This window comes from Diuraphis noxia, unplaced genomic scaffold, assembly GCF_037042655.1.
Source record: "Diuraphis noxia isolate RWA-SAM2 unplaced genomic scaffold, SU_Dnox_SAM2 contig0001, whole genome shotgun sequence".
NCBI classification, from domain to species: Eukaryota; Metazoa; Arthropoda; class Insecta; order Hemiptera; family Aphididae; genus Diuraphis; species Diuraphis noxia.
Window position 1 is genome coordinate 55,244,845 of NW_028301711.1, and position 24,738 is coordinate 55,269,582.

The following is a 24,738-nucleotide window of genomic DNA, read 5'->3' on the forward strand; positions in this document are numbered from 1 at the left end:
CTTTAAATTGATGTTTTTCAAGATTATTTGCTAGTTTATCTAAAGAACTTGGTAAAAATTTAAATGAATCAATAAATCTTAATTCTGTTGTTAATATTGTTTCTTCATCTTTGATCACTTTTGTACGTTTTATAATTTTTGAAAACGAAATATATTTTTCCTCATTATTTGGAATTAATTTTATATCATTGTCATCATTCCCAAATTCTTTTATAAATAGATGAGCATCATAACCTGATAGATTATGACAAACGATTGGAATAAATTTAGGGTTTTGATAAGTAAGATTACATATAGAATGAGCCGCCCCTCTATATTTACCAGTCAAATGATCATGATCGCAAACTTTTCTCATATTAATGTTTTTATTTTTTATTTCTTTTTTCCTTAGATATTGATATTTTTTAATATTTTCATCATCATTATATTGTTTATAATATTCAATAGTATTATGAAAGATTTTTAATTTTTTCTCTAACCTTGGAGGTAATTCACTTAATAATCTTTCACATATATGACATTTGTTAGAATTATTAAAATTATTTTTTTGGTCTGCAGTCATCAATTCCATTGGAACTATTTTATCATATATTTCTGAAATAGCTATTTCTTCATCATACATACATCTTAAAAATTCTTGAGCTACATTTGGACCAGAATATACTACAGGAGGTTTATAATCACCATTACTATATTTAATATAGTAACAAAAATTATTAGGTATATGTTTCTGATAACGTTTTGTAAAAGACTCTTTATCATTTGGTTGACAAGTGTATATTGGTACGAGTGTACATTCATAGTCAAAAATAATCTCAAAAGGGATTCTTAAAGAATGATTATACTTCTCAAATTCTAAAGTTTTATTAAAAGGTTCTGGTAGAATCATTTTAGCAGCTTTATTATTACCACAATAATGTTTATGTTCATTTAACTTATTTTCTGTATCAAAACTATTTAAACACATTTTACATAAAAATCTTTTATAACCATCTTTTGTCATTTGACTTCCTACTAATTTCCATAAATCCTTAATCCAACAATAATGACCTTTATTCTCATTATCCTCTCTTAAATACAACAAATCTATATGATTAGTTTTTTCAATTTTAGTTATTTCTAGTGGTAAAATTATATGTGTATATTGTCCTTGTTCTGAAATTCCGGCCACAATTTTAGATATAAAAAAAACATTTTATAGAATTTTTAAATAACAATTAAAATTTTGTTTTTTGCATCTCTTCGTTATAAAAACTCCCTACAACCTCTTCATTATTTCTGTACCGCAGAAGTCAACTAACGCAAGTCACAAAAAGTAGATTTTTCAGGAGAGGCAAAACAAAGTTTTTAACATGGATTTTTGGTAAAATTGTTTTTCTGTGTCTTTATTTTTGAACATATTTCATCAAAATTTTTTTATAAATACTAATACAATATATTTACTTTTATTGAAATATATTTATAAAATTATATATAACATTTTATAATACTTTTTTTAAATTCAATTGTTAACATTATAAACTAAAATCACTTTTACTCTGATTAAAATATAATTATTTCATAACAATATAATATAATTAAATAACATAAGAACACAACTAAATCAAAATTAAAATTTATTTTATAATACTTCAACATAAATAGGAAACTTTTTTTTATAAAATAACATTTTACTTTTATTGAAATATTTTAAAACATTTTATAATACTTTTTTTTTTTAAATTCAATTTTTAACTATATAAACTAAAATCACTTTTGCTCTGATTAAAATATAATTATTTCATAACAATATAATAATAATACATAATATAATTAAATAACATAAGAACACAACTAAAACAAAATTAAAATTTATATTATAATACTTTAACATAAATAGGAAACTTTTTTTTATAAAATAACATAGTAATGATTAATGACTATTTAGTTCTTATTATTATAATAACTGACTAGTTTTATTCTGGATAATCAGCAATTTTATCATCATATTTCATGTTTGTATAAAAGTCATGAAATATTCTTGGCACCCATTTAAGAGCTGTTTGTAAATCTTTGTATTTTAATTTACTTATAGGCTTAGGCTCACTTGTTACTTGTGGTAAATGTTCTGGCCAAACTGAACTTCTAGTTGTTCTGTTTAATGACACAGTTTTAAATTCTTTTTCAGCGAAGTTTGTTTTAAACATTAATAGTCCTTCCTTTTCTTTCTCTAAACGCAAATGAACAATTTCAGAAATCTTTACTTCTTTTCTTCTGTATATTAATGGAGAATTTTTAGAATTGTATAGACATTGAAAATCCAAAAAGTCTTCCAGTTCCATATTTATTACCTCAAAAGGGTTTTTGTTTTTGCAAGACCTAATAAATTGTTGCCAATCCCATGGTGTCATTATACTTGAATGTTCAATTTTTTTTTTTGCTCTTTCAATAATAGAATGATCACTGTCTACTTCCATGTGGGTGTGACCTCTCAAAAGAAATTTGTGGTTTATTATTTTTAAATTTGGCATTTTTTTCAACAGCCACATATACAAAGTAACTATCATAAAATTTCTATTCTGTCCAGCACAATTATCTGACCATATATTTAATTCTTCAATATTAGATTCTGTTTCTTTTAATTGTAGGGCCCACTTCAACACACACGATGTAATTTCATTACCACCTCGACCACCTTTGGTTTCATCCCAAAGAACACACGTTGCTTTGTTAAGAGTATCATCGTGTATTGTTAGGTTAAGTGTCCATAACTCAATAGTGTTGATACATTAAATCCTAGTTCAAGTGAATCAAACATGCACAATTAGATACCTACAATTAGCACCTACAATTAGATATTGATGAAAAAGGTAAAATATTATTTGGTTTAATATTTTAAAAGAATAAGTTTTCAATTAATTAACAGTAGACATTATTTATACAATTTCAAACATTTTTAATAAAATAAATATTTTTATAGGTATTAATAGTGTTGATACATTAAATCCTAGTTCAAGTGAATCAAACATGCACCTACAATTAGGTATTGATGAAAAAGGTAAAATATTATTTGGTTTAATATTTTAAAAGAATAAGTTTTCAATTAATTAACAGTAGACATTATTTATACAATTTCAAACATTTTTAATAAAATAAATATTTTTATAGGTATTAATAGTGTTGATACATTAAATCCTAGTTCAAGTGAATCAAACATGTACCTACAATTAGATATTGATGAAAAAGGTAAAATATTATTTGGTTTAATATTTTAAAAGAATAAGTTTTCAATTAATTAACAGTAGACATTATTTATACAATTGCAATCATTTTTAATAAAATAAATGTATTCTTATAGGTAACTACTTTATTGAAAAATTTAGTTGTGATGTATCAAATTTCATCAAAATTAATATTCAAAATCTGAATATACAGATGATATTATAAAGTAATTTTATTTTGCATTTATTACAGGTTTACTTGACAATGAAGATTTAAAAATTGACTCTGCTAACATATTATGGCCAAATGATCCAGCATTATATCCTGATTCTGTATCTCATACCCTTCTCTCTCATTTTGTGGAACTCGGGCCTTGTCAGCCTACCATGAGCAGTTTTAAAAATAACGAATTTCCAAAATCCAAGGATTCTACTGGAAAGTTAAGATCATTTCATGAAAACTTTTATTTTTGTAAAACGTTACATGATCAAACTCCAGTCAAACGTTTGTGGTTGTGTTATTCTCCATCTAAAGACAGAATATTTTGTGGGACATGTAAATTATTTGGATTACCTAAAGCTAAAAAACAAAAATTAGCCTCTATTGGTTCTAATGATTGGACTAATTTGAGCAGAAATATATCACATCACGAAAGCCTTCCAGAACATCTACAAGCAGAGATAAATCAAAGCTTATACAATAAAAATACTAGAATAGACACTAAAATGTTACATAGCGCAAACCAAAAAGTAGCAGAAAATCGTGCCATTGTAAGTGTTATAATTGAAGTTCTTTTGTTTGCTGCCCGGCAGAACATAGCCATTAGAGGGCACAATGAAACTTTACAGTCGCTCAATAGAGGTAACTTCTTAGAATTGATAACTCTTATTAGTAAATATCATCCTACATTGAAAATTCATTTGAATAAAATTCAACATAACTTAAATGTAACACAAACAACATTTCTATCTAATAAGAGTCAGAATAAAATTTTAAATATTTTATGTGAAATCATACGCTCAAAGATTTTATTACAAGTGAAAGCAGCTAAAATATTTTCTGTCATTATTGACACTACAACAGATGTATCAAATACAGAACAATTGACATTTTTATTGAGATATGTAGATAATAAAGGTGTTATTCAAGAACGATTAGTGGCTCTTGAAACAGCACCCGATGGTACTGGTAAAGGTATGTTTCAAACATTTTGTTCAATTACTGCCAAATATAACATAAATTGGAAAAAACATTTATGTGCTCAGTCTTTTGATAGAGCAGCTTCAATGCAAGGGGAATATACAGGACTACGAACACTTATCCAAAAAGAAAATCCCAAGGCTATGTACGTTTGGTGCTTTGCACATTTACTAAATTTAGTAATTGTTGATACTTGTGATTGCTGCACAGATACAAAAAACTTCTTTGGTAATGTTCAAGCCTTAGTCGCTTTTATGAGAGCTAGGAAAAGGACTGCACTCTTTTTAGATTATCAAAAACTAATGTACCCTAATGATCGCATACATCGAATGAAAGGTTTCTCAAGTACAAGATGGACCTCGCATGGTTCTGCTATTAATGTAATATATAATAAATTTGATGCATTAGTTGAAGTTTTAAATAAATAAACTCTAAGTTCTGACCGTATTACAGCATCAACAGCTACAAATATTTTACCGAGTATTACTAATTTTGCATTTATTATTTCTATGATACTTTTGAGACGCATTTTTGATATAACAACACCTTTATCAAATTATCTTCAAAGTAAAACAATTGATTTTATTGAAGCAATTCACTTGGTAGATGTTGCAAAAAATCGACTCTCTACTATGCGTAGTGGCTCTGAATGTGAAAATTTGATAACAGAGGCTAAAGAATTTTCTTTAAAACATAAACTAAAAGAAACGGATTTCAAAATAATAAGGATAAGAAAGAAGAAAAAACTTTCAGGAGAAAATACATCAGATGAAGTATCAGATTCAGCTGCTTATCATTACAAAATCAGTACTTATTTTAAAGTAATAGATCAAATTATAAACTCAATTGAAACACGTTTCAGTGATGCTCGTAATATATTACAAGATTTATCTCTTCTATCTCCAAATCGTTTAAAAGAAATTAAAAATACAAATTTATCTGAGCTTCCTGATAATTGTTTTTCCTTCATAGCAGAATGGATTAAAGGTATTGACAAAATTCAGCTTAAACAGGAATATATAACTTTTTCTCATAGTGTAAATGAACTATTTTCTGGATTAAATCCTTTAAACTCATATACGTCATTGCACAATAAAAACATGGACTATTGTGACGAATCTGATGACTTTTATGTTAGTGAAAAAGATGAAAATCTTGAAGAATGCAAGGAAAATGTTATAACTATTGAGATGATTTTGCATATTTTATCCAGCTATAATTTAGTTACTGCATTTCCAAATCTATACCTAGCTTACAAAGCACTTGGAACTATTCCAGCTTCTTCCTCTTCTGCAGAACGGTCATTTTCTAAAGTAAATTTTAAATACAGTATGCTATAATGTTAAATTGTGATTTATTTTAAAAGAATTAATTTTTAATTTAATTTCAGATAAAAATAATCAAGAATCGTTTACGTTCAACAATGGAACAATGCAGATTAGAAAGTCTACTGTTAATTAGTAGTGAAAGGGATATTGATATTGATATCAATGAAGCTATTGATCAGTTTGCTACATCAAGTGATCGCTTAAAAAATATATTATGTTTTAAATAGTACATTATTACATTTTATTAATTATGTTAATTTTTTTCATAAGGCGTTTCTCATTTTAATACAATACGTTTTTTTTATTTTTTGGAGTTTTATATTTATTCTATGTTTATGGCATGTGAATGTTATTGGTACTTTTTGGTCTATCGATGAGTGGGTGGGTGGGTGGTAAATTAAATTTGACTTGGCATCAAAAAAATTTATATCTCGGCACGCCACTGATTATTATTATTATTATACGTAAATATTATTATACTTAATTATTCACCTTATACTTATACAGTTATACGTAATTATTCAACGTAGTTATGTTGTTATGCTTAAATGTATGTTTTAATGTTTCGATGTTTAAAAATTTTTATTTTTATTATAATAAATAATAGAAATGGGAAATGAAAAAGTTCAAAGTTATAGTGATAGTTCTACTACTTTGATCATCGAATGTAAACATGAAAATAAACAATGTCTACGTGAAAATGGTAAATATGATAGTGATAGTGATAGTGATTATAATGAATATAATATATTTAACCTGGTATTATCTCAAATCAAACTATGTAAAAAACAGTGTGAAGTATATGAACAAGAAATCAAGAAACTTAAGAATATGCTTTATTTCCGCAATGTGACAAAAAAGATAATAGAACAACGTGAATGTGAACGTGAACGTAAAAACACTAAACGTCGACGTGAACATAATTAATGGATTTACGTAGTTATGTTGTTATGCTTAAATGTATGTTTTAATGTTTCGATGTTTAAAAATTTTTATTTTTATTATAATAAATAATAGAAATGGGAAATTTTAAAGCATCTTTAAATAAATGCGGCAACACTCAATATGATTTTGTAAAATTAGATACATTAGAACAAGGAAAAAAATATGAGGTGACTTTTTTCGAATATTTTGATACAGAGCATGGTAAAACAATAACTGTTGTATTAGATAATAAAATTAGAGTATTTTTACCAAATAGATATTTAGATAATGATGAAATGATAGATGAAAATATATCGTTATATAAAAATTCGAAAACAAAATTTAATCTTATTTATAAAGGAATGAAAAAATTAAACAAAGGAAAATCAATGCATTTGATTGATTTTGAATAAATTAGAAAAAAATATATATATAAACTTTTATAAATGGTATTTAAAAAAATGGTTATATTCATTTACCACAACCAGAATTCAATGATAATAATAAATTCAAAATAGGTCTCGAATCAATGTATTTAAAAAGTTTAAATTTGATTAATATTGAATCAGATTGTAAAATAGAAATTGAACATAGAGAAATATATATAAAAAAAGATATATATAGCATTTCATATTTAAATAAATTAATTGAACCGGTATTCTTATCTTATAATAATAATAAAATTCAAATTGAATCTCCTTGTTATTATAAATTAGATGAAAAATTTAAAAAAAATTTAGGATTTGAAAATACAGAATTTGATTTTTCATTAGTTGGTAATACTTTAATGTATTGTCCTACTTCTGAAGAAAAATATATAAATATAGATCAAGAATGTATAATTCGATTAGGTAGAAATGGTGAAATACCGAAGATTGAAATTCCAATAGGAATATACACAATAAATGAAATTGAAAATTTAATGAATTGTTATGATTTTCCTAAAATAAGTCTTGAATTAATTGATGATTTTTTAAATATTACAGCCTCAATCGGTCTAAGTTTTGATGAATATTTATCAAATTGTTTAGTTTTTGATTATATGGGATATTTAATCCCTATAAATAGGGTATGGCCTGATTCATGGAAACCAGGTCCTGATATTGAATATAAAATAACAGGATCAAACAAACCAATTTTTTATACACAATGTTTTTTAAAAAATATAAACGGTGTTATATTTAGCCAAACAAAAAAATCTGATAAAATATATAAAACTGAAATTGAAGGTAACTATTCAATTGATCAATTGAATAGTATATTACCTTCAAATATCAAATTACTAAATGATAATAATTTTATTAAATTAACTTCAAAAAATACTTGTTTGATAGACGAAAATTTAAAATTAAGTTTAGGGATTGATAATAATTTTTTATATAAACATGTAGGAGATTCTGAAAAATTAGATAATAATATAAATAAACAATTATTAGAAGTACATTGCAACATAATTGAAAAGTCTGTTTCATCTATTGATGAAAAAGTTATTGAAGAGCAACTTTTGTTTGTTTTTTATTATGATTCAAATAATCTTTTTATAAGATGTAATCCAATAATGTACAGACAATTTAATGTAAGAACAATTCAAAAGATAAATATATATATTCTTGATCAAAATGGTGATATTGTTAATTTTGGTGATGATTTTATTGTTTATCTTGATCTAATTGAAGAAAAACAAAATAAATATTAAAATTATTTTTCAATAGAAATATTTCTATTGAAAACACAAAAATGTATTACAGAAAGAGGTGGAGTACTATTATTGTTGTCAGAAAGACATCAAAATAATTCTCCTAAAAGAAGTGTAAATCTATTATCTAATTTAATCAGTAAAAGATTCTTCAATTGTTCCTTTTTCAATATCAAATAAAAATTCATCATTTCTAACGAAAAATACATAGCAAATTGTACTTTTAGGTAAATCTTCATTGAAATCCACATGTAAAATAATATTTTGTTTAGTTGCAGAAATATTTGTTGGTTGTCTAGTCATGTTTACAAGATATATTGTTCTAAATGTTTTAAAATCGTTTGGATCATTATACATCAAAGGAATTTCTTGATGAGTTTTATGAAAAGTTTTTTTATAATCCATCAAACTATCATAAGCCTCACAATATTTTTCATTCTTAAAATCTAGATCTTGAGTTTCTTCAGGATAACGTCTTCCATTTATTTCAAACCTAAAATTTTTCACATTACAATGATCAAATTCACAAGGATCATGTTCTTGAGTATTTAACTTGTTTGTTTGAAATACCACACCCGCAAACAAAGGACTATTAAGACTTCGATATTGAGTTGTTAAATCGAGTTTTATGGTTTTTCCTGATATATTTCTTTCTTCAATACATTGCCATGATTTAAAATTAAAAATATATTTTTTTTCTTGAGAAATTGTTTTTAAATCATTTAACAATAAAACTTTATACATAGGATTGAATTCTAAAATTGGAATTCTAATTGTAAATTCATCAATAATAATTTTTCCATCTTCTGTTCCTATAACAACTTTTTTTAACAATGCATCATCATCTGTATTTCTCGTAAAAATTATTTTCATATCACCTTGGAAAACAGGATATATTTGGTCTTTAAACCATCCTAATCCGAATTGTGATAATTTACCCATAACATTAAAACGACCTCCACCTTGATATTTGCTTGAAAATCCTGAGTTTATAATTGGTCCGTTTGGATCCACAGAAAAATCTAACACACCTTTAATTGTACTAGCAACTCCTGGATTTTCGATTTCATCCAAGACTTTACCATGTTTTTTAACTTCAATTCTAGTAAATAAAAATGCAGGAAAATTATCAATTAGTTGTATTTTTGATTCTTTAGGATAATCTTTTCCATCTTTTTACAAATATCTACCATAAATATAAAACTTTGCATCTTTAATGCTCAGAAAATCATCCATATTATCTATTCTAAAAATTGTAGTTTTATTAGGTGTATTAAGTTGTGAATTATTCACAGGTAAAAAAGTTTTATATTGAGATCTTTCAATATATTGATCGTATTTTTTAAAAATATTATACATTATTATTTATAATAGCAAATATATATATATATTTTTTTATATAAATGGATAAATTAATGGTAAAAAAATATATTGAAGATGATAGTAAAGAAAAATCTTTATTTGAAATACCTTCACGAGTTTTAGTGGTAGGAGCATCTGGCTGTGGTAAAACAACTTTGTTGTATAATATGATTATAAGTTATTGGATTCCATATAAAAATCTATATATTTTTACAAAAAATATTGATCAGCCAGTTTATAAAAAATTTAAAAAAATATTTGATGGAATATCTTCTATAAACATTCATTTTTCTGATGGTGATATAATATCTGTTGATGATTGTGAACCTAATAGTGTAGTGGTTATTGATGATTTTCTTTTAGAAGATCAAAAGTAAATAATGGAATATTTTATAAGATCAAGATCAAAGAATATTAGTGTTATTTATTTAACACAAAGCTATACTTCAGTAGATATAAAAACAATAAGAAATAATTTAACTGTTATAATTGTTTTTAATCAGTCAAATTATTATATTGAAAAAATATGGTCCGATTTTATTAGCAAAATTATACCATTAGACAAATTTAAAGACATTTTTAGAACTTATTGTAAAACATATGATAAAAAAAATAAAATAAAAACATATGGTTTCATAACAATAGACATAATAAAAAATTTTATCTATGACAATAAAGGTAATGATATTTTAAGAATTGATGAACGATGAAAATTATTTTTTATATAATAAATGGATATCAAACAAATTCAAAATGAATTAAAAAATAAAATAAAAAATTATTTTTTATATAATAAATGGATATCAAACAAATTCAAAATGAATTAAAAAATAAAATTAAAAGTAATATAACATTTGAAGACCAAAACAATTCCAAGGTCGGAAATAACTTAGAAAACGAAACAGAAAAAATGAAACAATTAATTCATCTTAGACAAAATTTACAAAAAACTTTTAAAAAATCAGATTTAGAACAATCCGAAAAAAATTTAAATTTTATAAAAAAAGATGAAGATGAAATTAAGATAAAAAAAATAAATAAAAAACAACCAGCAGAGGTACATAAAATAATTAATCTTAAAAAAAATTTACAAAATAACTATAGAAAAACAGTTTTAAACGATAAATATACATCAGAAGAAAAAGTAAAACATTATGAACCAATATTAAAAGCCTTATCAAATGTTGAATCATCTGTTAATGATGTTAAAGAGGTTGCTATTAAAACCGATAATGATATTCAAAAGATGATAATACCTACTCCTTATAAACCTCGTAATCCAGAATTATTACGACTAACAGAAGATCAAGATAATATGAAAACACCTAAAAGTTCTCCACGAATAACAACAAATAAATCTCCTATGCCTAAAAATATAATAATATTAGGTGAAAATGCGCAAAAATATTTACCAACTTTACCAAATGAAGCTAAAGGTGTTAATCCATTTGGAATATATCATATAAGTAAAACTGATGAATTCATGATCGGAAAATACCCTATAATATTTGACTTTTATGATATAATTTTAAATGGAAAAAAACATATACTAACCCCAGGTATGTGGAGCTTATTAACTCATACAGATGTTACAAAACCAGAATTTTATACAAAAGAAGATTTTGAAAATTATGAAAAAATATTAATTGAAACAGATTCAATATACCAAAATAATGATATTAACACAGGAAAACCTAAATCAAGTGGAAGTGCTAAATATAATGAAATGATTAAACATATTTGGGAAAAAATTAAACTAACATCAACAAAAACTAAAGAAAGTAAACCAAAAACATCAAAAAAAGATAAATCACCAACACTGAAAGAATCACAAAGTTTACCCAAAGGAGAAGGTTTAATAAAATATACAAATAATCCTATTGAATTTATTTATATCGATAATATAATAAAAATAATTGACAGACTATATTTTATATTAGCAGAAGAAATAGCGGGAAATTATGATTTTCATAATGAAAAACTTGGTATTGTTCATTTGTTTAAATGAAACATGGAAACACTGATTGATACTCCCAAAAAAGGTGTTGAATATTTACTACAATCTTTGTTAAATTTACCAAAAGAAACAACAAATAAGTTAGAATATAATATTAAACAATTAATTGACAGACTACATGTTATATCATCTGCAGAAAGATCGGGAAAAAACACTTATCATGATGAAAAACTTGAAATTCTTAATTTTTGTATTAAAAAAATAGAAAAGATAATTGATATTCCCGTTAAAGGTGTAGAATACTTAATGTCGTATATTTCACATTTACCAAAGGATATTATAAAAGGTTCAGGGTTTTTTAATGATTTTTTAAATTGTTCAAAATTACCTCCGATACATTGGCCTGGATATAATTATCTAGGACCATTTACAAATTTAGATGAAAATATTCCCCCGATTAACATGTTAGACGAATATGCAAGAGAACATGATTATTTTTATAAAGATCATAAAGATACTAAAACAAGACATATCGCTGATAAAAATTTACAACAAAAAGCAATGGAAAGATTTTATGCTTCTGATAGTTCTTTGAATGAAAAAATTGATGCTTTGACAACTGCAAATGTAATGAAAACAAAAAGATATTTAGGAATGAATTTAATATTTGAATAAAATTTAATATTTTGTATAATAAAATGCATTTTAAATTAACTGAAAACCATAAAAAAAAGTTGGCTGAAGCTCATAAAAAAAATTCTAATGCAACAATTCATATTGCTAGTGATAAAATATATAAAGGAGAAAATAAATATTATTTAGATCAAAATCAAATAGATAAATTAAAAAATGCCAAGAAAAAAAATTCTGGAGTAAGGTTGGAGATTACACCGAAGCAAATTAAAGGTGGATTTTTACCATTAATTTTACCTTTTCTAGAAGCTGCAGCAGTAACTACTCCAGCTTTAATTGCATTGTATGATAGTTATAAAGATAGTAAACATAAGAAAAAAATAGAAGAGGAAATAATTCGACACAATAAAGAAATGGAAAAAAATAAAGGTTCTGGATTGAAGACAAATAAAAAAAAAAATCGAAAAAATGATTAATTTCGATATATCAACATTTAGAAAAAACATTAAAAATTATCCAGGTTGTTATACAACTTTTTGGAATAAAGTTAAAAATATAAATATCGAACCGTTAAGTAATTTTGATATAATAAAATTTGGAAATAATATAAAAAATTTTAGAGGTTGTTTCATGATAAATGAATTACCTGAAAAACCTTGGTTAAATGAATGTGAGATATTTAATTTAAATAATTCTACTCAAAATGGTTCTCATTGGGTTGCATGGAAAAAAATAAAAAATTATAAAATATATTTTGATTCATTTTCGAGTACTCCTCCTCCTGAAATTTTAAATTATTTAGGTGATGATAATCTGTGGTATAACAATGACAAGTTTCAAAACTATGATGATCCTCCTATATGTGGATATTTATGTTTAGAATTTATTGACAATTATAAAAAATTTATTTAAATATAATATATTAAGATATTTTTAATAGAAATATTTCTATTAAAAAAATGATGATTATTAAAATGTTACACATACTTAAAATAATTGTATTTCACGTTCTTTGATTTGATTTTCTAACAGTTTAAAAATGCACAATCGTTATATTTTCCATTTCTATTATTTATATCACATTTCAATATTTTCTAATATTGAAATGTTGCATTTCAATTTTAATTATTAATATCATAAGTTTTGCGAAAAATATTTTAATAATTATTGCATTTCAATTGTCTGATCTTTTTGCACATTGTTTTCTTTGTGATCTTTTACTGATAAAATAAAAGTGCGCCAGGAATGGTATATATATACTACTTATACAAATCAAGTTTTTATAATTTGATATAAATAATATAATATATAGGTACCTAGTCTAGTGCTGAGCATTATTTCGGATCAATCTGTTTTATCCGGATTCACGGATCCAATCCGTTGATTCGGATTTTGGATTCAATCCGTTGATCCAGATTTCGGATTCAATCCCTTGATTCGGATTTCGAATTCAATCCGGCTTCATTGTTTTTGAGATGATCAGCTATTTTTTCATTATTATCAACCTAAATAATACGAATTACGATCTCAGATCTATTGACAATCGATTCAATGTTATAAGACCCCTAATAGCAAATACACCAGGATTTTCGAATTTTTCACAATTTATTATTAGACATCTACCTAAACAGTAGGAGCTAGGATTTAGAAAGTAACGAGTTGGTATTTACTATTTTAATTAATAAAAAATGAATTTTTTATGTGAGTGTATATAGTATGTACGCAATTCATATCTACCATCATGCGGTTTTGAAATATAAAGCAAAGGTGTTTGGGTTTATTTTATTGATTTTTTCTAATAAATTAATATTTTTTTTTTCATTTTTCAATAGTTACTTTTAAAAAGTATATGTATGTCTCACCTTGTAATATAGATAATATGTAATATGGATTTTTAATCAAAACTATTAGGAGGTCCCAAACGAAATTTCCAAGAGGTATCCTACAACTTGTGAAAAAATTTAAAAAACATTGGCAATGAAATAAAAAAAAAAAACAAAATATAAAGCAAAAATAATATGTAGTATGTTTTATGTACACCAAGACTAAATTATGATACCGAGTTTAGGTTTGAAATTAACAATATATTGTTATACATTTAATATTTATTATTTATTACAACAGTCAACAAAACAATAACAAATAAATAAATAATAAATAATATATAAACTATAATTTTGCATTATGGGAAAGAAATATTAGCCATTTTGCTGTTTCACCAGCTAGACAATTTCTTTTTGAGGAAATAGTTTCCTGCAGTGGAAAAAGCTCTTTCTGACGGAGTAGATGTTGATGGAATACATACAATTTTTTAGCAAGTTTCGAAATCATTGGGTATCTTTTACTATTTTCAGCCCACCGTGTTAATGGACAAGCATTTTTGTTGATACTATTTTCTTTTAAGTATTTTTCCAGCTCGTTTTGTTGATTGACTTCACCATTATCATTTTGAGGGAATAAAATATCTAAAGTAGATACCATAGAGTTTGGCCGATTTATAGAATTATTAACTGAAGAATCTTCAGAATTAAATTGATGCATAATAAAATCTTTTAATGTAATTCAAATATCACTATTATCATCAAAAAATTTTTTAAAACGTGGGTTTTTTTTCTGGCATTTTTAATTTTTTCTGTTTGGAGCCATTGCAGTAACGGCATTCTTAATATTTACCTACCGCATTGTCATGCACAATACATATAGTTTTTGTATCAATTTTCCATTCTCTCATAATATTAACTAATTTGTCTTTTAAATTTATGCTGGTATGCCGCTCATCCATTAATTTTGTTGTAATAATATAATTGACTATTTTCCAATTTTTAGTTATGCCGTGTGCAGTAACTGATATGCAAGATTCCATAGCTTTACTTGTCCAAATGTAGTAATTCCTGGTAAAGTCTACGTTCGATGAATATAAGAAGGAAAGATAATTTATTAAATAACATTTTTAGCGGCTCAATGTTTTGAGCAAGAAGGTATGTTATCTAAGCAAATAACAATAGACGATGGTGGGGACACGTATAAACTTGGACTTTATAAATCTGGACCGTAACAACCCAGACTGTACATATCTGGACCGTACAAAGCTGGACCATACATATCAGGAACGTATATATCTCCGTATATATATTTCTGGACCGTAGAATTCTGGACTTACATAATACCACATATTTCTGTTTAAGGGGCATGAGTGGCAATCCATTTGGCAGGTTATAATTTTCTTATATTTTAATTTGGTTCAAATTGTTTAAAAAGTGTTAGTATGGTCTTAAAGACCTTTTTTAATAAAGTGTTGAGTCTCTAACAATTTTGGGGATAAGACTAAAGTTAACTTGGTTCTTTGGCATATTCATTTTTATTTGCCCAAACTGTCAGAATCAAGCTGGAATGACTAAGACTTGTGACAAAACATATAAAAAATTATATAAGAACATTCACTTTATTATTAGGTAATATTTGTTGTATACTTAACTCAAATAACTATTGTTTCACAAATTGTCAGTAGTTTTTATCGAATTTTTAAAAAGTTACCTATGAAGAACCAAGGTGGAATAACAAGTACCTACCTATATGTGTTATGTAATAAACATACGAGGAGAAGAAAAAAAACAAGTTTTCAAGTCTTAGACCAATTTATCAATTATCGGACACTGTTGTAGTTAAGGGAACATCTATAATACATTTCGTAAATAAAATAAATCCTGAGATAGGAATATTTGAAATTTTTATATCAGTATTGCTACTCGAAGACATTGATACTTTAAAAAAAAAACATGACTTGCTAAAACTGGTAAAAGTGACAAATTAATAAAACCAATGTACCTATATAACCATATAAAATCAATGTAGGTAATATAAAAACATTTATTTATGATCATACCTGCAGGCAGAGACGCCCGCTGAAATATAGCTCAGGGGAGGGGGGGAACTGCAAGTACCTAAATACTTATGGGAAGATTTACCGCAACATCTTTCATCTACTTATACTTTGTCATTAATAATTTTTTAAAAGCAAAACTAATTTAAGTTAATATAAAGTTACACTATTAGTTCTAATATTTATAAGAAAAACAATAAAGTTTAAACAAAAAACAACTTTATTTGATTGAATTTACATATTACATCATATTTTATTATTTTATTCAAAAAGTAATAACAATCTCGTTTTGTTTGAAGCAAATAAATTAATTGAATCATCAATTTGTTGATTAAAAAATTGTATTTTAAATCAATTTATAATTGATTTAAAAATTACCGATAAATGTACCTAATAATAATAATGTAATAATGTCTGTCAAAACTCAAAAGGTTTCAATTTCTGTTGACAACGGGCTGCTTTTATAATTTATAATCGCGTATGCTTTCCAAGTTTTTTGATTTTATTATTATGTTTTTCATACACGATTCATATATAATATAATAATAGGGCGTAGCCAATTCGGCTCCCGTTTTTCAAAAAGGTCAATTCCCAAACGGCTCCGGTTTTTACAATACAAATTCCTTCCCACTTCATATAGACATATATAAATATTATAAATAAATCAGCAGTATCATTAGGTGATCTACTGATCTATGCGTGTGCCCCAAAAAACGGGGGCCACTTTACCACTCATTACCATGAAAATATTTTTCAATTCTGTTTGCGGGACATTAAACTAGACTAATGGATCATAAATTTCTATGACTTACAATTTTTTTAACTCATGTATCTTGCGCATGCGCAATAAAACTTACATTTTTTTTTAATGGCAACCTGTAATTTGAATATCATATTAGGGTTTATCGATTTTTTTCAAGCCATTTTGATGTGTCAACTTGTGTCCTAAACCCAAAATTGACTAAACTAGAGCTATGGAGAATTTAAAAAATTAAAAATTAAATTAATTTAATTTTTTTTTCTAACTGTAGTGCGTACTTATTTTTTTTTTTAAACACCATGCAACAAACAATCAAAATTATTATTATTAAATTAATTAACTATTTACTATTTATGAATTATTATCTTATTTTATTATTACACATTATGAAATTGCATAATATGGTCTTAATTGGTCGAGACCAAAAAAGAAGAAGTGTATTTTTGTTTCCATCAGAATTACCTATAATTAAGTATCTATTAAAATAATAATGAGCATTGGTATTTCTATTTTTGTTATTTACCTACCTATACCTATTAAAATGTGGAACTTATTATAAATTTAATTTTTTAATTTTTCAAATTCTCCATAGCTCTAGTTTAGTCAATTTTGGGTTTAGGACACAAGTTGATACATCAAAATGGCTTGAAAAAAATCGATTAACTCGAATATGATATTCAAATTACAGGTTGCCATTAAAAAAAAATGTAAGTTTTATTGCGCATGCGCAAGATACATGAGTTAAAAAAATTGTAAGTCATAGAAATTTAAGTCTAGTTTAATGCCTCGCAAACAGAATTGAAAAATATTTTCATGGTAATGAGTGGTAAAGTGGCCCCTGTTTTTTTGGGACACACGGTATATTCCAATTAAAATATATTGTTTATTATAGTATTGAAAATTAATTTCTATTGAGTTAAAAATGTTACAATTTATATACATATTATGTAAAGATTTATATTTATATATTATATTTATTTAATTGTATGGATAGGTACCGTAGTCCCTTTATAATCGCGGGTTTTCTGGGGATCAGTCGTAATCGATCGATAAGATCGAGAACGACCGATCGCCGCCCGTGCCAGACCGGTATCACACTATTTTATTATTATTTTTGTCTTTTTTCGCCATATATGCAGTATACTAGTATTTAGTACTTTAGTAGTTCAGTTGTAACTGTTGGACGGAACGCCTGCCGACGGCGGTGAATATCGTGCCAGACGCAACTTATTAAAAATTAAAATACAAGAATGATTTAAATAAAATATTGTGTTTTATTCATTAAAGAAACATCAAACCCTTTTGGTTGGTTTAAATGGGATATAATCCCTTACACATAATTATCACATATATTTATTATACATAATATCTGTGTTTGAGGCACGGAGTCACGGACTAATAGATAGTAATAATTATATTATAATCTTAGTCCGTGATTTGAGGTTATGTTCAATTTTCAATTCATACTACTGTGGCGTACGGGCGATGTGTGAGTGGTTTAAGATAGTTTTTAATACTATTTATAGAAATCTGATAAGATAATAGTTACAATATCACTCAGTACTCAGACAAAAATAAAACATACATATTAATAAATTAGTATTAATATCTATAGTTTCAAGTTTGTATAATATATTAATATCCATACAATATAGATTATAGACTTTTGGTGAGTTGAAATTTAATATTTTATCTTTAAATTGTTTCAATCATCATAGCGCATCAAGGGTACATTTATGTAAAAAATGGCTCAAAAAGAAACAATACCAAGTAAGTATAGTTTTTATTACATAGTACATAGGTACTTCATACTACATAGGAGTTGTCAATAAAGTAAACACAAAAATAATCTTCACCCAGAATAATAGACTCATTGTAACATTAATTGTAAAAATGGTGATACAATTAACGACTAACGAATAAATAACTAGTAGTATTTTGCTATCCTAAGCAATCAGATATACTATTTGGTATATAATATAACATTTTATTGGATCTTCATAAATGCAATGGTTGTCTGATCGTTCGTATTTTCGTTAACGTCGTTATTATTATTATAATGAATTAGTAAATTTTGTTTTCTTATATTTTTATGCTTAAATAAATATAAAATAAAAGAAAATTAATTTAAATCAGAAATGTTGGTTAGATAATCAATTGTTAATAGTTTGATTGCATATCATTTAACAATAACTAGGGTAATTTAAAACTTCTAGGGATTATATTTCAAAAATCTGTTTTTCTAAATTTAAATAAAATAATACATTTATCACTTTCTGTTTCAACAAGTTTCACATCTAGTGATGTTATATGATAATATTTTCAGCAATGTCAACTACTCAACTATATTACTAAATCAGTTCTCTAAGTTGTCTATCATGTTCTTAGGCTATTCTATATGTTTTTTATTTATTTAATTATTAATTTTATGGATACTAAATTGGATATAAAATACATTTATACATGGACCCAATTAATAAATAAATTCTCATTTAATCAAATTTGCAATACTGTGTTATAGATGAAATTTCTACATAAACCAAATATTAGTGGCAATTATTATTTAATTGTCTTCAATAATATGTTTAAATATTATTTTAATGTATAAATCAATTAATATACATCTTTATATCTTACAATGGTTTATAAAAATATAGAATTAATGTTTTAGTATTTTCTAATAACTAGGAATTATCATTGATTATAATCATTAGATACCTATATACCATCAAACATGTTTAAATATGTTTATTTAAATGCAATAAATAAATTTAACTTTTATATGATAAACTTATAAATTATAATTTTTAACTATAGGTCATCTATATCATCCGACTACAAAAACGGCTCACCGCGCCCAAAAACTTAGTGTCCGTTCCGAAAAACTCAAATTTTGAACTTTCGTCTTTCGAAGCCCCATTTGTTATTTGAAACGAACCGTTTAATTTAGTATAAGTGACAAGAATTCTGAAAAAGAAAATTTGAGCTCCAAAACTGTTAGAGACTCGACCCTTTATTAACAAAGGTCTTTAAGACCATACTAACACTTTTTAAACAATTTGAACCAAATTAAAATATAAGAAAATTATAACCTGCCAAATGGATTACCACTCATGCCCCTTAAACAGAAATATTTGGTATTATGTAAGTCCAGAATTCTACGGTCCAGAAATGTATGGTCCAGGTTTGTACGATCCAGATTTGTAAGGTCCAAAATTATACGGTCCAGATATGTACGTTCCTGATATGTATGGTCCAGGTTTGTACAGTCCAGAATTCTACGGTCCAAAATTATACGGTCCAGATATGTACAGTCCGGGTTGTTATGGTCCAGATTTATAAATTCCAGGTTTATACATGGACCCTAATATTGCACACAGGTGATAGAGATGGTACAATTTTATGAATTTTCAACTACAAAATAATTTGCAAATATTCATGATTTTGATATATTATAATTTAATATTAGTTTAAAATAAATTAAATAATTATTTAAGTTTATCATTAAATTTGAATGCATACAAATTACAAATCATATTACAAAGTATACCTAATCAATATTGTAACTTATATAATATGTTGAATACATTAAAATAATTAAATTTATGGGCCATATTGGTAATATCAATACACCCTAATAAAATAGTTACCTTTTTTTTTTGGTTTATCACGAGAAAGTCCATCACTTAATTACACACGCGATAATAGAAATAACCCATATGAAGAATTTTTATAAGTATATATTTATGTATTTCTTTAATAATTATAATAGAGGGCATACTATCAAGACACACTACTATAAACGCTAAGCGAATGCAAAGCATCGAAAATGTCGTTCTCGTTAACATACCGCGAGAATAGATTAATAGAAGATAGACTTTATGGATCACAAAAAAAAAAAATTATTATAACCATTTCAATTAAATTATGTATCATTATTATACAAAAACGTTGTTTCATACAAGTTAGGTAGATATATATAGTAAAAAATAAGACTACCTATATAATATAATAATATTATTAATTTATTAATTCCACAAACAATAAATAAGATACGTTTTTGTCAATTTTATTAACATTTGTAGGTAATTTATTGAGTTCTATCCTACCAAATCACGACTTTTGCACAATAGAGTTTATATTTTAGATTCTGAACGAAGTGATGAATGTATTGATTTTACAATGATGTGTATGTTTTTTTTTTTTTATAGTTTACGTTAATCGAATTATAAAACAAAATGTTAATATTAGCATCGGACTTGATAAAACTGATCAAATTAAACGCGTTATTGTACTAAACATATATGTATATATATATATCACATCATTATTAATAAAAATAAATATTTTAATACCCGCCTGGAAATAGTGTTAATAAATTATAAAAGAATTCATACAAAAAACATTTTTATCTAGTTCGTTGACATCACTATGATGAAGACAATTACTAAAAAGCAAAATTTATTTTTAGAATCACAATTTTGTGTTTTTTTTTCTTATCTTGTATAGGTAGCCAACAGTCAAAACATAGAAATATCATATTGATTTGCAACCAGATTTTTTTAATTTGTCACAAATAGTTATATCAATTTTTATGTGCATTTTTTTGTGTCGATATTATAAATCATAATACTTCTATATACTTACTTAAAATTGTATTTTATTCCAATTTTATTAAATTCATACAGTTTTTAAAATTTTATAATGGATTTTGAGGGATTTCATTACAAAATAAATAAAACACGAGGTGGTGAATGGTAAGTAACTTTATTTTCTATTAATATTTAAAATATACAATCGTTAAACAAAGACATAATAATATGGAATACATGAATAGTTAACATACCTACTGGCTACTTATTGCAGTTATTACATATGTGCAATCCCAAACGTCTACTGTAAAGGTACAGCTGTTCAGGCAGAAGATGGTACCATAAAACAAAATAAGCCACACACACATGAACCACATGATGAACTGTTCAACAAGCAGTAGGTGAAAAATATTTTTAGAAGTAGACTATATGAAAGATCAAGTACAGAAACTTTAGGACTAAGATCAATTTATGATGAAGAATCAATTAGGTAAGAACAATTTCATCAATTAATTTCCTCAAGAATGAATGATTTGGTTATTATCAGAGAAATTAGATAGATAAAGTAAATTATATTTATTCAACTTATTAATATTAATATTTTTTTATATTGGCTTTTTATAATAAACTTTATCACTTTATATTTGAATTGTTTAATTGGTACCTATATGAATAGAGGATAAAAAAACCAATTAACCTGAATTTTAATTATTCAAGGTTAAAAAATACTTAGTATAAAATGTTGTTTTAGAAACGTTAAATGTATGGAAATATATTATTTTTTTTTATTACTATTGATAAATTTAATAATATTTTGAATTATTGTTGAGTGACAAAAATAATTTTGTGATGCTAGTCTTATCTTTTGTTATTCTCTTATAGGTTAATGATTAAATTATAATAAAATAAAATTTAATTGTTTTAATTATTTTCAAATATTTTTTCATGATTTAATTAATTGTTTTAAACAAATTATTTTTCAATGAAATTATACTAATATGGATATTAAAAGAAATATTTTTATTGATTTTCAAAGATAAAAACATCAAATTCAAAAATTCTTAGTAGGTACCTATATAATATGTAGTCCCTAATTTATTTTAATAATTTATAAAGTTTTACATTTTAATAACTAGCTCAGTCATGAGAATATAAATTTATTTTTATTATACCTAATAGCTTGCTGTTACAAAGCAGTATTTTACTTAATATTTAAAAAAATGTAATAAATAGTGAAAAAAAAATGATTTATGTTTTAATAATTTGGTTGGGTTATGACAATTCAAAAACCAAGGTAAATTTAAATGTTGCATAATTTCTTACCAATATATGTCATTTAAAATAATAAAATATTATTTTAAATTATAACATATGATAAAATTTTAAAAAATGTGATATTATGTAAACATTATTATTCATTAGTCTAGTAGTCTACTATACAATATATATTCCAGAATAATTTATTTAGCATTATTTTTTTGGAAAGTTATGGTATATATTATAATATTATTTTAAGTTAAGACACTGTTGCAGTAATCCTGGTATTTTCTGTAATACTGTATTCTGAATACCTAAATTAGATATTAACTATATGTTACTGAAAATATCAATATTAAAAAAAAAAAAACATTTAATCATCTATGAACAAACAATTATAATAATATATACCTTATTAAATTTCACAGAAATTCACGTGCAGCCATTCTCTATAGTTGGCCAACGTCAGAATCCTCTATGCGTCATGCAAGAAGGCAAACACATCCACCATTACCATCAACATTGCGTGAATTAAGTGAATATTTAGATTTAAATACAGAAAGGTAACCACTAAACAAAAATTCATTAAAACTTGGAATTTTGTCAGTGTATGTGACTATTGATACTTACTGTTTACAGGTATCAATGTAACTCTGCGTTTTATCAAGAGTGGATTGTTGATAATGCTGGAAAATACGGCATCATGTTTGCATGTCATGAACTGATTAGTGCTGTGGTTCATCAAGGAGCTACAGAACTTCATGCAGATGCCACATTCAAGGTGGTCCCATCTACACCTTATTGCCGACAACTTTTTATTATACACCTAATTTTACAAAATCACGTAAGCTATAATATATAATTATTTTCAAGTATCAAGTTTAAAAATACTAAAATTATATATATACCTATATATATTTTAGTCTATACCTATATGCTATGTGCTTATGGAAGCAAAAACAGAGGCTTCTTATAAGGTGATGGAAAGGTTCAAAATTAGATTTCCAGAAGTTAGGCCATTGACTATTATTGATACAATATATATATATATTAAGATATAATTTTAGATATAAAAATACAAAATTTTTTAGGAATTTTCAAATACAAAATTACTAATACATTTTCACAATTTTCAAAATATTTTGCTATTTTTTCAAATTATATTAATATTGTATTAAATTTTAAAGTAAATAATAATACATTCACAGAATGTACCGAAATTGTTATAGCACAAAATTAAATTCGTGTCTTTTTAATCCGTGACATTTTTATCCCGTGGATTTTTTACCCCAAACCTTTTTTATACTTGGTTTTTTTTGTCCACGATTTTTTTTCCGGTGGATTTTTTATCCTAGATTCTTTCTGATCCTGATGCACTCACATGTTATACATTCATCTATGATCTCACGTTTTTAACGTATACAGTTGTTTGTTAAACAATTATCAGTTATTTTAATATAAGTATGTAATAAACCTGAGAATTAGGCACTTAAAGAGATACTCAAAAACAGTTTCCGAGCGACGAGAATATTTTGAGGGAGTATTTAATGAAAGCAAATTCCAGTGCTCGAAATGGACCGGAACGCACCGGAACGGCGTTCCGGTTCGTAAAATAAACTTTGCATCCGTTCCCGTTGGTTAAAATTAAAATTTAAGAGTTCCGTTTCGTAATAATTCACAGTATCACAATTTCGAGGATTAAAATTATAAAATTTCCTTTCGACAAAATATAAAATTAATATAGGTAATATACTTAATAATTAATATAGAGAGAATGTGTCGCCACTTTCAATTAAATAAAGAAAATGATATTGTTCGGGGTTTTCAAATATTCAAATTGGAAGGAGGAAAAGAAGGTGTTCCAGACGACTTACAAATACTTTTTAAAACCGTAGCGACTATTCCGATATCTACAAGTGAGTGCGAGCGAAATTTTAGCTCAATGAAT

At 25.2% G+C, this 24,738-nt stretch overlaps 1 protein-coding gene across 1 annotated transcript; it reads left to right on the forward strand.

The window, feature by feature from the left end:
- Window positions 1-3,006: 3,006 nt before the first annotated feature.
- Window positions 3,007-24,406, forward strand: LOC107171096 (52 kDa repressor of the inhibitor of the protein kinase-like). The gene is made up of 8 exons (XM_089230780.1): window positions 3,007-3,037; window positions 3,148-3,225; window positions 3,454-4,746; window positions 4,855-5,714; window positions 5,792-5,907; window positions 23,219-23,353; window positions 23,430-23,634; window positions 24,302-24,406. Exons 1-8 carry the CDS (start codon window positions 3,007-3,009, stop codon window positions 24,404-24,406), a joined length of 2,823 nt encoding a protein of 940 aa, XP_089086906.1.
- The last annotated feature ends 332 nt before the right edge of the window (window positions 24,407-24,738 follow it).